Source organism: Ascidiella aspersa, chromosome 6 (genome assembly GCF_963924565.1).
Source record: "Ascidiella aspersa chromosome 6, kaAscAspe10.2, whole genome shotgun sequence".
In the NCBI taxonomy this organism is placed as follows: Eukaryota; Metazoa; Chordata; class Ascidiacea; order Phlebobranchia; family Ascidiidae; genus Ascidiella; species Ascidiella aspersa.
In genome coordinates this window covers 15,552,086-15,567,177 of record NC_139452.1, presented here as the reverse complement: position 1 = coordinate 15,567,177, position 15,092 = coordinate 15,552,086, and the positions used below count along the sequence as shown (strand labels likewise).

Here is a 15,092-nt window from a genome sequence, read left to right as displayed (position 1 = left end):
GTCCAACACTTTACTATGGATAATTCAAAATTGTCCAAACTAAACATTCGTGATGTGGTCGCCGACTGTCGACAACGACTAAGTAGTCAATACCTAGTCGCAGAGTGCTTAATGAAGGATAGCCGCAACAAGGATGCTCTTGAGGTTGCGTTGGTTACTTTAGAGCAGCTCTTTGCGGACACGGTAAAGGCCTACGAACCCTATCCTCAACTTTCAGACGATTTAGCAAGCATAAAGGAAAATAAAAATGAATTTGACGACCGAGTTTCTACCTGGGTTCGTCGCATTAGCTTGCAGCCGAATGTTGCTTTACCTTGGCAGACAACCAGCCCTGAAGCCCCCGATGAAACCCAAAGCGGGGTTCTAAAGGAAAACAGATCAGTTTGTGGTCTTAGCGTGCGCTCTAGCTCGTCGCATTGTCGTAGTGTGCGCTCTAGTTCTACTACTAGCAGTAGAGTCCGGGTTAAAGCGACAACACGACTTGCGCGTCTTGCAATTCAGCAAACTGCACAACGACAAGAACTGGAGCAGCAGCACAAAAAGGTAGAGAGGCGCCGCGCTGAAGAAGAAAGGCGTCGCGTTGAAGAAGAAAAGCGTCGCGTTGAAGAGGAACGGCGTCGGGCTGAAGACGAGCAGAAGCGACAAAAGGACGCGATGGAGATGTTGGAACTACAACATCAACTACAGGCAGCTGAGGTGGAGGAGAAAGTCTGGGACGAGGTGTCAGGAAATACAGAGTACATGACGGTGAAGGAAGGTTCTGAAGGAACGCCTACGTCATTACGAGAGCAGCCGCTCGAGGAGCAGCGTCGCGTCATGTTCACGTCACCACCTGTCACGTCCAGGAGAAGCCCCTCGGATCAACGGTATGTGGTTGACAGTGTAGCTTTATCTGATCCCCCGTCGCGATATTTCCCTAACGCAACGCCCTCCTTTGACGATCGAGATTACCTAACATCAGAAACCCCAAAAGTTTTACCCGTTTGTGAAAATAGAACGGTCAAGCAACAAACCACGCATGAAAGTGAACTCGCCTCGCTCGTGAAGCATATAAACAGACCCAAGCCCGAGGTAATTATATTCGATGGTAACCCAGTGGACTATTGGAGATTTAGTCGCAATTTCGATTCTCGTATCGACGACAAGGTCGATGACGAAGGAGCCAAATTATCGTATTTGGTCCAGCACTGTGAGGGCAAGGCCCGAAGGTTGATCGAATATTGCTACAGACTGAGGGACAATGGTTATCGACAAGCAAGACAACTGCTATATGACCAATACGGCAAGTCGCATATTATTGCGCATGCATGCGTAAGGTGCGTAGTTGATGGTCCGGAGTTACGTCCGAATGATGTCGCTGGACTAAGCGAATTAGCGCAATCGCTGCGCGACTGTTTACTCACTCTTTCAGACATTGATGAGCACTCAGAAATGAACAACTATCCAACACTGATTGCTGTTGCAAGCCGCCTCCCGTTTAAGATGCAGGAAGCTTGGAAGCGTCGGGTTGACGAGATTGTCAAAAAAACTGGTCGTGAGCCTCTGTTCCAGCATCTCGTTGACTTTGTGGAAACTGAAGACCGAATCGCGAACTCACTCTTTAGTCGGATGCTGGACGAGCATCGGAGTGAAGCCAAAAAGGTCAAAGCTAAAGGTAATAATGTAAGGGCCTCAAGTCACGCTATTTGGACGGAGGGAGAGCCCGAAGCCCAGGCTCGCCCTGGATCCTCCAAACTTCCCACGAACCGACTGTGCCCCTGCTGTTCAGAAAATCATTGTCTCACAGAGTGCAAAGAATTCAAAGCCCGGTCGTACAGTGACCGCGTGCGCGTTGTCCGACGCAGCAGGTTGTGCGACAACTGCTTTCGATACGGACATTTCGCTGTAAGGTGTTATAGCCCAAAGGCATGTTCCGTGAAGGACTGTAATGGAGCTCATCACGACCTGATGCACCCTCCGGAGAAGAAAGAAGAGGACCTCTCCCCTACCAAAGGTCCAGCTCCGGAACGTACAGTATGCTCGGTCGTGTCGGCGAGAGAGGAAGATTGTCATGCTTCATCTGGTCGCCAGGCCGTAAATTTGATGATGGTTGCGGTGCGGGTCAGTGTCAATGGCAAAGCTGTGAACACATATGCCCTTTTGGATACTGGCTCTGGTGTCACTTTGTGTGACAAGAAGCTGACGGATAAGCTCGGATTACAAGGAGAACCTAGCAGTGTGACGATTAAGACGGTAAATGGAGACAGCCGCCGGAGAGACGGCAAAATGGTGAGTTTTTCCGTTGCCTCGCTTGACGGTGCTGCGACGGTGGAACTTCCCGAAGTGATTGCTGTTGACTGTCTGCCAATCACGGCTAACAGATTTCCAAGAAGAGCAGAGTTGGACAGACTGCCACACATCAAGGATTTGTCATTCCCACGTGTTGACTGCAGTGAAGCTCTACTGCTTATTGGACTGGATGTTCCAGAGGCCTTTATCGTGGAAGACGTACGGAAGGGCAAACCAAAGCAACCCATTGCGTTCAAGGTTCCGCTGAGATGGGCATTGGCAGGTCCTATCGGAACACGATCTAATGATTCGTTCTCTGTTAACTTCACTCGTGTGGCTGACGACTCGCTGCAGGAGAAGTTGGAACAACTCTGGAAGACCGACTTCCATGCCACCAATTGCACCGAGATGCCGATGTCACGGGAGGATCGCTATGTTTTGGATCAAATGAAGAGAGAAGTAAAGTTCGAACAAGGACATTACGTGCTGCCGTTGCCGTGGCGCCCAAATGAACAGCCGTTGCGTATACAACCGTGCCATGGCTCTTAATCGTTTGAGCTCGTTGGAACGCCGCTTTGTTCGTGATGACGTGCTGCGCCGCGCTTACACCGATACCGTTGAGGGCTACATAGCTAAAGGCTATGCCGAGGCGATCCCTGAAGAGGAACCCGATGAAGACGTGGTGTGGTACTTACCATATCACCCTGTTACAAATCCACACAAGCCTGGTAAAATACGTGTGGTATTCGACTGTGCCGCCAAGTATCGTGGACAGTCGCTGAACGAAGCTTTACTCCAAGGACCTGACCTAACTAACTCGTTAGTTGGTGTTCTTTCTAGATTCCGGATGGAACGGATTGCTCTTGTGGCGGACGTTGAGGCTATGTTCCATCAGATACGCGTGAAACCGACAGATTGCGACGCACTTCGATTTTTATGGTGGCCGGGGGGTGACGTTTCGAAGAAGCCTACTGCTCACAGGATGGTAGTACACTTGTTTGGGCTGCTTCCTCACCCTCGTGCGCGAGCTTTTGCTTGAAGCAAGCCGCCGAGGACCTGCAAAATGAATTTCCGAAAGAAACTGTCGAAACAGTAAAGAAGAATTTCTATGTCGACAACTGTCTAAAGTCCGTGCCAACAGAAGCGGAGGCTGTTCTGCTGGTCCAAAGCATCCGCACACTTCTCGAGAAGAAGGGTTTTCGATTGACGAAATGGCTAAGTAACAGCCGGCAAGTACTCGCGTCCATCGATGAAAGTGAACGAGCAAAATCCGCAAAGGAGCTAAACCTGGATGGTTCGTGCGAAAGAGTCCTCGGAGTCCGTTGGAACGTTAGCTCCGACGAGTTCGGTTTCAATGTCGATGTGAAGCAACCGAAGTCGTTCACTCGAAGAGCAATCCTTTCTGTGGTAAGTTCGTTGTATGACCCTTTTGGCTTTGCCGCTCCCGTGCTTGTGGTGGCAAAGATCATGCAGAGGGATCTATGCAGGAAACAGCTTGGATGGGACGACGTGCTTTCCAAAGAAGACACCGAAATGTGGAAGAGGTGGCTGGATCAATTGCCGCGCCTGGAAGGTTTCACTCTTCCTAGATGTGTGCTGCCACGCGTTTTCGGCAAGGTGCGAAACACAGAATTGCACCACTTTGCAGATGCATCATCTGCGGCCTACGGTGCGGTGACATATCTGAGGCTGGAAGACGACCGAGGACTAATTCACTGTTCGTTTGTGATGGGTAAAGCACGTGTTGCTCCCCTAAAGACATGTTCGATTCCGCGCTTGGAGTTAACTGCAGCCGTTCTCGCGGTCAAATTGGACCAACTTGTGAGGAGGGAATTGGATTTGGGCGAGTGCCGATCGGTATTCTGGACGGATTCGACGGCGGTTTTGCAAAGCATTCGCAACTGCAAGAAGCGATTTCCTGTGTTCGTGGCCAATCGCCTGGCCAAAATTGAAGATGTTTCTAGTCCAAGTCAATGGAGGCACGTAAACACGAACGTAAATCCAGCCGACGAGGCATCACGTGGATTAAACGTCAAAAAATACCTGAAATCAAGTCGATGGCTCACTGGCCCAAAGTTTCTTTGGGAAAGCGAGGATACCTGGGCCTCCCCACCGGACTTGTCCCCGTTGCCATTCCAGTTTTTGAATGAAAGGAAGGAGGATCAAACGGTCTGCTTGATTGCCAATGAGTCTTCCACTGATCGCTTAATCGCTAAATACTCCTCCTGGAATCGCCTGAAGAGTGCTGCTGGCTGGTTACTTCGATAAGTTGATGTTGCTGTCAAAGCTGTTCCCGTCAAAATATCAAGCTGCGACGGGTCGCCTGACTGTTGTCGAACTCAGAGCTGCTGAGCGCGAAATAGTGAAATACGTGCAGCAAACCAGTTTCTGCGAAGAAATCGCTGCGGTGTCTAAGACAAAGGACAAAGCTGTTTGCCTACAAAGGAAGACTGGGCCCCTGAGAAAGCTAAGTCCAATTGTGGTGGACGGAATTTTGAGAGTTGGAGGAAGACTCGAACGAGCGATGATCGACTTTGATGTAAAGCATCCAATCATCCTTCCATATAACCACCGAGTTACGGACCTGGTGATCATGCAACAGCATGATGAAGTCGGACATGCTGGGATGGGGCACACGTGGTCGTCCCTCAGGCAACGCTACTGGATCATTAAAGGTGAAACGGTTCCTTGGGAAAGCAGATGATGGCGGACCTCCCTGCTGCAAGGCTACAGGCCAAAGGACCACCGTTCTCAGCGGTTGGTGTCGACTACTTCGGACCCTTTCTTGTAAAACAAGGGCGCAGCGAGGTAAGAGGTACGGGTGTATCTTTACTTGTTTTTCCACCAGGGCTGTTCACATCGAGATATCACATTCCTTATCGACGGACTCGTTCATTGGAGCTCTACGACGTTTCATCGGTCGTCGCGGACGTCCGGACGAAATCTTCAGTGACAACGGCACCAACTTCGTTGGTGGTGAACGCATACTGCGCGAAGAGCTAAAGAAGTGGAATCAACATCAGATTTACACATATTTACAGCAACGTGAAATTGCGTGGAACTTCAACCCCCTCACTGCCAGCCACATGGGTGGCGTTTTGGAGCGCATGATACGCTCCGTGCGCAAAATTCTCAATGCAATTCTTGCGGAGCAGATCTTAACAGATGAAAGGCTGAACACTCTGATGGTGGAGGTCGAGGCGATCCTGAACTCTCGTCCCTTGGTCCCTGTGACGTTCGATCCCAGGGATGAAGGGCCCCTAACACCTAACCACCTACTGCTGCAACGTGCAGCGCCGAACATGCCCCCCGGGCTGTTTACGGAAAAGGACTGTTACCATCGCAACCGCTGGCGGCAGGTGCAATACCTAGCTGACCAGTTTTGGAGGCGATGGTCTCGGGAGTACCTGCCGACGCTCATGACCAGATCCAAATGGACGAAAGGACATACTAATTTCGAAGCCGGCGACGTCGTGCTGGTGGCAGATGACAACCAGCCTAGGAGCAAATGGCTTCTGGGTCGCGTGATCGATGTTCTTCCTGATCGAAAGGCGTCAAGTGATCGTCAAGACTCGTGCTGGTGAATTGAGACGCCCGATCGCAAAATTGTGTTGGTTACTTCGTGATGACACGAAGCGTGATTAATCGTATATGCTGTATTCGCAATTACTGTCCGATGTTTGTGTTTGTTGTGAATGTACTCCTCGGATTCGTACATTGTTGGGGGGTATGTTACATCGTATTTGCCAGTAATTACCGATTTCTATGAGACATTGGTGCTGTACTGTTGTGAGCTTACTTTCCGATACATGCGGTTTTTCTTTTTCGCCTGACTGTCGTGGTGAAAGTTGTTTGCTGCTGTTTTGTGTAAAATGAAGTATTTGTTACTCGAAAGATTATTCTTGGTGAGTTGCGTTGTGTATAATGTGGTTTTGCAACCCTGGTAATATGTCAATATGTAATGTAACATTTGCTAAATTTACTATACCACAAGTAGTCAGTTCGCCTAGAAATATGGCTTCGTGTATATGATAACGTCATTAATGTAGTATTTACACTGCTCTTGTTTTGCAGTGCCTTTTCTTGTGAACTTTATCAGAGTGAAATCTCACTCTTTCTTGACTACATAAATTTGCTTTAAGTCTTGGTAAGTTTATGTTTATGTGTGTGACGTCATAATGAGGCCTTGTTTGCTAAATTGCTTGTTTTATTTAGGCGTTTGATAAGTTAGTGACGCTGATTGCTTCGAATTCTCCCGGTTGCCCAAATAGTTGGTGAGCATAATATTTGAAATTGTACTACGAGTTAATTGGTTTTGACACGTTGCCTTTGTGTAGAAACCGTCTCCTTCCCGGATTGTGCCAGCTTCGTTGATTCTTTCTTCAGTTCAACAACAAGTTTCAAATTCAAACTGTGTGTGGTTGTTTAAGAGGCTGAAATAGGAGACGCGTTTCCCTACAAGAATTTAGCCTCATATAGCGTTCTGCGCATAGACCGGGGCGCATATAACGAACGTTATACCCAGTACCAAATTTCGAAACTGATAAGGCAGCTTACTGTAAATGGTTAAGGTGGAATAGCATATGCTCGTGGCATATTTTCCATAACCCTAGAGTGGATTGCGGAATATCCACCTTAATTTAGTTACGTAAATTGGTGAAATACGGAGGCTGAGTTGGACTCGGGGCGTGATGAAATCTGATATTTAGCCGGAGTCGGACTCGGGTTGGTTTTACCCAACTCTGCTGCCCTGATTGCCAGTGCGAAACCAAACATAGAAAACTGTTTGGCACGCGAGTTGATGATATTTTGACATTATTCATAAACTGGCACACTGCGTACGAAAGGTTGCCGACCCCTGCAATAAACAGTATCCATCCGGGAGTAAATATTTCATTAACAAAAACAGTATTTTTAATTTTTTGTTTTCAAACCTTCTTCAAAAAAATACACCCCAAACCCTTGGGCCCAAACCACAAAAATCTACAAGCTTTTTGATCATTTTTTGGTCTAGATTCGACTTAAGAATGTAGCGAACCAGCGTCTGTATTTGTTATTTACCATACTGTGTTTGTTGTGCGTGTGCTAAAAGTCTGCTAAAGTCTTTATGGCGTATTTCCTGTTCCCTGCATCCCGCTCGTTAACTGGCTAGTTTTAATCCCCAACGCATTCTCTTTTACTGCAACGTTAGTTGTATCCGAATTCTACAAAACGACAGTCAACGATGCACTCCTTACTGGCAACACGTGTTTTTACTGCGCTGTAAGCTATTTTATTGAAAGCGAGCTATACTGAATTATGTGAAGGTACAATCAATCTTTAAGCGACCTGACAGTATGCAATTTGAAATGCTACGACAGTTTGTTTAGTTTCGATTTAGAGTTCAGATAGTACGGTGGTCATGTCGTCCCTGTTGAAATATACAAGAACAACCAACAGTTTTTCTTATCAATGAACATTTTGTATTACTTTGCCATAAAACCACCCGATTGTTGGGTTGTTAACCAATGACAAGGGGTTCGTAGTATCATTTTTATGGTTTACTAGCGATTTGATTTACATAAATAGCATATTGGCGAACACTACAAAAGGGAGATATATTGCTAGATATTACTGTCGCTAGGTAGGCGTAGAGAGCTTCAAATAACTTAACGTCACACTTTTTTTATAGCGAAAAAATAGGACCCGCTCATAATTTTGAACCTATAAACCCAATTAACATAATAAACATAAATTTTCAAGACGAAAGCCGAATATGTTAAGTTTTAAACCTTAACTTTATGAGTACCAGGTTATAGAATATAGACCCTCAAAACTATTTGAGGCGCAATTAACAAAATCCGTTTTTCAAATAGGAACAATGAACAGGGTATAACCAAAAAACATTGTCGCACTTCACTTAACTTAAGCTGCTTGTTTGCGCACTGTTATGCGTGACAACAGCAAGGAACTTAAAAATGTAAAACGTTATGACGTTTCCAGGATTTTTATGCCCCTTAAACCATCATGTTGTTTATCACAGATTATGTAAAAAATACGGCAACCCTAATAAATAGTATTCCATTTTATGGCTATCGAAATTATAGTCCAAACAGCTGTACCAAATATTAAAGTTGTACCACACTTATATTGGATCTTGTCCAATATTCGACTTTTAACATAACTTATGCCAGCCTTTGCGTTTTAAATGATAATCCTGGTAATGGAGATTGTAATGTTTCTTTGAAGTGTGTGTTTTGGCTAAAAGTGAAAATATTTTGCTCTGTACATTTATAAAACAGTTAGTGCATGTTCCACTTAATAGATTGCGGCAAACTCGTTTAATTCTTTTAAAACCGGAAACGAAATTTCCAAGACCACAAAAAATTTGTGGCGTTATATTCAAAGACGGATTTCGTTTTATAATTGCCCATTGTATTCTACCATTGCAAGGGGAAATTTTGCAGTTTTTGTGTAATTAATTTTTCCAGTTAAAATTCAAAATTGTAATTCTTCCTAATCCTTGCGAATAATTATATTTTCACGGTAGTGAAGCAATAAATAAACGTTGTTGGGTAATCGCAAGCGCGTAAAAGGTTCCGGTTCTGATTAAGCGTAGCCTAATTCGGTGTGATTATTATGTTTTGCTATTCATTACGTATTTTCGTTCCCATGATGTGCATTGGAGGTCACTAGAACCACATCACTGCAGTTTGTACGCGACAATAAAGAGAAATTATATTGCGTTACGCGGTGTCTGTTTAGTGCGGCCAGGCATCAGTTTCAAGATAATGCAGCCAACCAAAGATAATTTCACAACAGAGCAGTAGAAACTCACCCAGACTGCAGCTGCGAAAAAGACGTCAATCGTTTGTGTGCCCAACCGTGACATAATAGATGGAAGACGCTGTTTAAAACTCTGGACAAAAAACGGTCTGAAACAGACCAAAACAACCATAAAAGAATTCGAGCAAAAACAAGATATGTCCCGAAAATAAATTTTCGGCCCATATACTACAATTTTATGCCACGTGGACCTTTCTATCCTCCTCTGTTCGAACTGCGAAGGATATCTGATATTTAGGAACAAGTACCGCTGATCATCGCCATATCCCAAAGCAAATACTGTTGTACAGTATAACTAGCAAACTGGCGAAAATTTATCTTACAAAGTTAGGTGAATCTGCGCTGGTATTTGTCGAGTTCCGATACTACATGCTATAGTGTGAGGTATATATCGGGCGTCCCTGATTTATTTTTGTCACAGTAATATAGGATAACCTTATGATTAAAACAGAAAATGTAGTGGATAGAACAAATCAATAAATGTTCATTTAGATTTTGTCCTCTTTGGTCTTCTTTTTATCAACGTCTTTTTTCTTCTTAAATTTGGCTCTTTTAAACAGAGGGCTATGTTTCAGATCCATTTTGATGTCAATGTTTATGCGGGTATTATCAGGCAGATGGATATCTGTTGAAATAAAAAAAAACTGCTTAGTGTGAAAAAAATTTGTTAACATTTTACGATAAATACTCTTTTAAACAGAGGGCTATGTTTCAGATCCATTTTGATGTCAATGTTTATGAGGGTATTATCAGGCAGATGGATATCTGTTGAAATAAAAAAAAACTGCTTAGTGTGAAAAAAATTTGTTAACATTTTACGATAAATACTCAATTTATTTATATAAAGGGATGAACAGAGGCTGTTGGAGAGCCACGCGGCTCTTAAGTTTAGGTTGTATTTGAGATTTTTAGGATGTCCAGTGTCAATTTTCGTCTACTTATGTTGCTTTCTATTTGATATATTTAGTGCAAAAAAACTTTCGCGCGAAAATCTCAGAACTTTCCAATACTTTTTTTGAGAAATATTGTTAGAATGACAACGCCGTGCCTTCTTAAAGCTGCTTGCTAAATTCTACGGGGTGAAAGCGTTTGTCGCCTTAACCTTAAATGTACTTATACCGCATTTTCGTTGTATAGGCCTATTTCCGTTCAAGACTTATCTCATGGCGCCATGTTTTACCGTAGCCCCAACACAAAATTAAGGGATCCATCACTGCTTGTTCCTATTTCTTTTTGTCAAAGTAAGTCAACATTTAAGAGACAGCCTGATCGTATTCATTTAATAAGTCTTCAGTTTAAATACAGATCGTTTAATACATATAGCCTACGCTATATTGTTAGTGTGCGACATTTATAATAAATCTATAAATGAACAAATGCATACCAAAGCACCAAAATATATCATATTCGTACCTAAATGCTATTGATGTTAAGAAAGAACGATCATAACATTACAACATCAAACATTAAATGGTTTTAGTAAAGTAAATGATTTATCCACACCCACCAAAAAAAATCATGACTTTTTATTATAAACCTGGGTCGAACTTACGAGACGGTTTGAGATTCAACATGTGGGTGTATATATTTCCTGGATTTTCAACTGCTTTCTGTAGTGGCAGAATCTCATCTGAAGTTGGAGTTCTATGATGCCCTTCGCCAGATTTTATGAATGCTATAGAAAAAGTTTATTGGAATTGTGATTTATAACTGACATTACTCAATAGTTGCACATATTTTTTAGTATTAGTAAAAGGCGAATATAGCTTGATAATAAATTGCAAAGCCCAAAAGGTCGAGTAGATCGACAGCATCTTGATTAAGACGTTTCGATACGAGCTTGTATCATCTTGAGTATCATTTATAAGAGATGGGACGCATTGTTATCAGTCTGAGTTTCGAAAGTTAGGCCATTATTTAGCACCTTCAGGTGTTAAACAGGTACAGCGGTGTTGATAAGGTGTCAACGTTCAGTTCGGGGCTGCAGTCTTGGACAGATAGCGACTCGAGTAGCCGCAATCTAAAAACGACTGAATCGTCTGAAGCCCAACCGAGAACTTCGGGTTTGCCAAAATCAACCTTGTGATCGGAATTTTGAAGAAGACTATGATGCTTAATGTGCTTCTCAGTCACATCAACTGAAGATGATACAAGCTCGTATCGAAACGTCTTAATCAAGATGCTGTCGATCTACTCGACCTTTTTGGCTTTGCAATTTATTATCAAGCTACATTATAGATCCGTGCATAGTGTACCCAAATAAAAGGCTAATGATTAGACGATATGAAATGAAATCATTTGTATTTAGTTAGTGACACATAATTGTTACTTTCACTGTTCCGTCTTTAATTTGAACGATATAGTGAAACATTGTTTCGTGTTTTAGCGGTTGTACATGTCTCCATACAGATAAAAAGAAGAGATTTAAGTTTATACAGTCTGGGACTTACCATTTTTCCCACTAATGACAACTTGACCGAGACACATTTTGTTTGAATGTTTACGACCGGACACAGTCAGTACAATATGTCGTTGATGGTATTGGACAGGCACGAATCCGGAAAATATGAAATTGTGATGCCACCTGAAGTTAACGACAAGTTAACGACAAGTTAACCAAAAGTCAGCACATTTATTGTTTTTAAAAATGTCGTACTGTTTTAAGGCCTAATATAACATACGGGGGCACATTTAAGTTATAGCATGGCGTTGTTTTGTTAGGTGTCCGAACTAATGTGTGCCTAATTGATAGGCTAAAAAAGTGCACGCTATCATAACAAATCTCTAATTCTAAAAGACTGCTACTATTGGTAATCCAATTATCCATTTATATATGGTATAACCATTCGTACCATTTTTAATACAGCATACCTCCCAATTTGAATTACATCAGTGCTTGGGATTTCCTACCTTGTCATTCCACACGGAGCAATGTATCTGTGATCCGTTTCCATGTTGTGGCTGTGTTCCATGCAGTCGGGGAAAATATGTGCCTTTACTCGACACTTTTCTGACCGTTCATCCATGTCATCGATACCGTTGTGCAAGTACTGGCAGCCTTCGACCGTCACGCGAAGTTCGGGCCCCGAATCGACATCGTCGTGAGTCACCACGTGTTTCAACGAGTCGAATAAACCGCTATCATGCTTCTCTGCTTTCGAACGGTAAACGCTGCCATTAAACGTTTGGAATTTAAAGGTCGTTGTAGAACTTTTAATAGTCAAGTGAAGTGCAACGGCTGAGGCAGGGGCGGATCCAGTAAATTTTGTTAGTAGATTAAAATACGATTAGTTAAGATAACGTCACAGACGTATAAAAAAAAAACATGTACAAATATATAAACAAATTTAAACGGAAAGTCGCGTGGAGATATAAGCCTGTGTTTTTTCGACTTCTGGATCCGCTTCTGCACTGAGAGCAACCAATCGTTTTAGGCTCCCAACGAGGTTATTTTTAAAGTAGACGAGGTTATTTTTAAAGCATAAAAACAACAAGTTATATTATATTCTACCTATAGTGCTTTTGAGACTTGTTTTCTTCTTTGTCTTTTTTTGATGGAGTTAATGAATATTGGATAGAGATTTTGATCCTACGAGGCTGAAAACCGATGGCATGTTTGGTTTATTGTTATTAGAATATAAGACTTAACACAATAATATTTCATTTATCCTTTGTTAAATAAAATGTTTAGTCATTGTTAATGAATAAATTGACATAACAAAACATATAACTTGAACATGGAAAAATAAAAACAACAGATTAATAAAAGTTTGAATATAGTTATCAAGCGTGAAAGCTCACCAACATGATATATGACCCCATAAAAATGGTTACACTTATAGCATGCCAATTAAAGAAAAAAAAAGGTTTTTCTTAATTTTGTTAAGCCGATAGCCTAGGACAGTGGTCGGCATACTGTGGGCCACGAGTTACTTTTGAATAGTTTAGTGTTATCATGTAGTTGTGGGCCGCGTGATAGCCGTACATTCATTGCACTTTATTTTAAAAGTTGGTAAGAAATCTTTATATGTATCAGCGTGGTTCAGACGCACGTGCCAAATGTGGTCCTGAGAGCCTGTCTAACTATATTTTTTGACCAAGTTTAACTTTATGTTAGCGCAAAATTTTTCGCGCTTAGCCCGCATAATCTTTGTTTTATAGTATGTTTTACATTATGGCATGGAAGTGTTTTGGGCATCAAGACGCCGTGTAATTAAAAACAAATATCCCGAATCCGCCACTCTTTTCGTAGTTGTTTTACAAGAGTACTTTGGCCCGTGGCAAAAAATTTTCGCCGGCCACTGGCCTAGGACGTATAATCATGACCTGAATAACAGAATTTCTAAGCTTTTTTGTAGGCCATTGTGTCGTTGTATTACTGATTATGACTATATGGCCTACCATATTTTTCTTCATTTCGTTTTGCCTGTGCCGTTCGGCAATCTGTGCGGATTGTTCAGCATACAGAGATTTTATGAAGGGTGAAACTCTGAAAATGCCGACTGCCTCTTCGTTCCTTATTTTAATTTTCTCTTGGCGCTTTTCCCATTTTTCAGGAAACTGGGTTCGAAACAATTGTGACTTTTTCAAAAGGGTTGCTTCGTTTTTTCTTGCTTTGAAGTTTTCCGCCGAGCTTGTCGCGAAAGCTAGTACTTTAGAAAACGTTTGGAAATTAGACATAACTTTTTTCTATTTCACGTTACCTAGAACGATCTTTAAAAGTGGTTCCCTTTACAAAAACGTAACATCAAAGTTTACTCATCTGTAAAACAATATATACTGTGACGCAAAGATCTGAAATAAATTTTATCGTAAACCTCCAATATTTCATTTGCGTTGTACAAATTTTGTTAACTCCACATTTAACGATTTTTTATTAGTTGGAGCAGGCTTCCACTGTTTTAATAAATAATTTAGTCCAAGTTCAGCCATTTAAACGATAACTCACGTCAAATCTTTTGCAAAAAAAACAAAACAAGTCAAGTCCCTGTAAAGTCATTGGCATAAAAATAAAACGTTAATTTATGAAAATTGAAAATACAAAGAACTCACAAGTGGTTCTTCCATTTTAATAATGCTATTGCCCACTGGAATTAAACTGATAAAATATTGTAGGACATTTATACATGAAAACAGAGTCTGAAAACACAAGCCATGTAAACACGCTAAGTAAGTTTAGCAATGTATTCGCGTTCATATTTCAACATATTTTTCGATCGTTTACCAACTAACCCTAGCCACAGCAACAACGCTTAAAAACAAGTTTGTCACTAATAACAAAAATTGTCGTAAGCCCAAAAATGACATTGTTTTTTTAATTTTTACCAATGGAATTGTTGCGCGTTTTTTTGCGAATAGTGTCCTGTCTCTAGTTTCTTTAGTTCGCGAGATATGAATTTCTTAAAACTGTGGTAGATGCAATTGTTTCCTCTAAATTTGCTTAGAAGTGTTGTGTGTGTCCATTTACGACGGTTTTAGGATTTTGTGTTCCTTTTTTTGTAAAGTGATGACTTGAAACGAGCTAAGCATTTCGAAAGTTAAACCGCCCCGATTTAAAAAAAATAGTTAAAATGATTGGTTGGAAAATGTCGTAACTTCTTCTAAACAGAATGATTCAATTATAAAAAAACTGTCGTAACTCTATTCAGTACTACTTTAATATAGAATAATTAACGAATGCCTAAAACAAGCAATGAGAAATTTAACTGTTACGGCTTATTTTAGTGTGTAGTACTTAATATTATATATTGAAATTGTCTTTTTTTTTGTCAACAAAAGCAAAAGGTGTTAACAAAAATTAAAAATATTAAAAAAAAAACATTAAATTGCGTTTTTTTCTCAAAACCATAAGTTTGTACTTACGACAGTTTTATTTATTAGCGACGTGTTGCACTTTACAAGTGTTGCTGATGGTAGGCTGTTTGCTAAGTTTTTGGAACGGACAGTAACACCATGTAGATTGTATAGAGAAACAAAAATTGCTGAAAATAATCTGTTTG

At 41.6% G+C, this 15,092-nt stretch overlaps 1 protein-coding gene and 1 pseudogene across 1 annotated transcript; both read left to right on the top strand.

The window, feature by feature from the left end:
- The first annotated feature begins 15 nt into the window (after positions 1 to 15).
- Positions 16 to 4,536, top strand: LOC146140424 (uncharacterized). Its single transcript, XM_083392625.1, has 3 exons — positions 16 to 2,732; positions 2,827 to 3,253; positions 3,310 to 4,536. Exons 1-3 carry the CDS (start codon positions 16 to 18, stop codon positions 4,534 to 4,536), a joined length of 4,371 nt encoding a protein of 1,456 aa, XP_083248751.1.
- A 4-nt stretch (positions 4,537 to 4,540) lies between these two features.
- Positions 4,541 to 5,852, top strand: LOC146140423 (uncharacterized; annotated as a pseudogene).
- Positions 5,853 to 15,092: the final 9,240 nt, after the last annotated feature.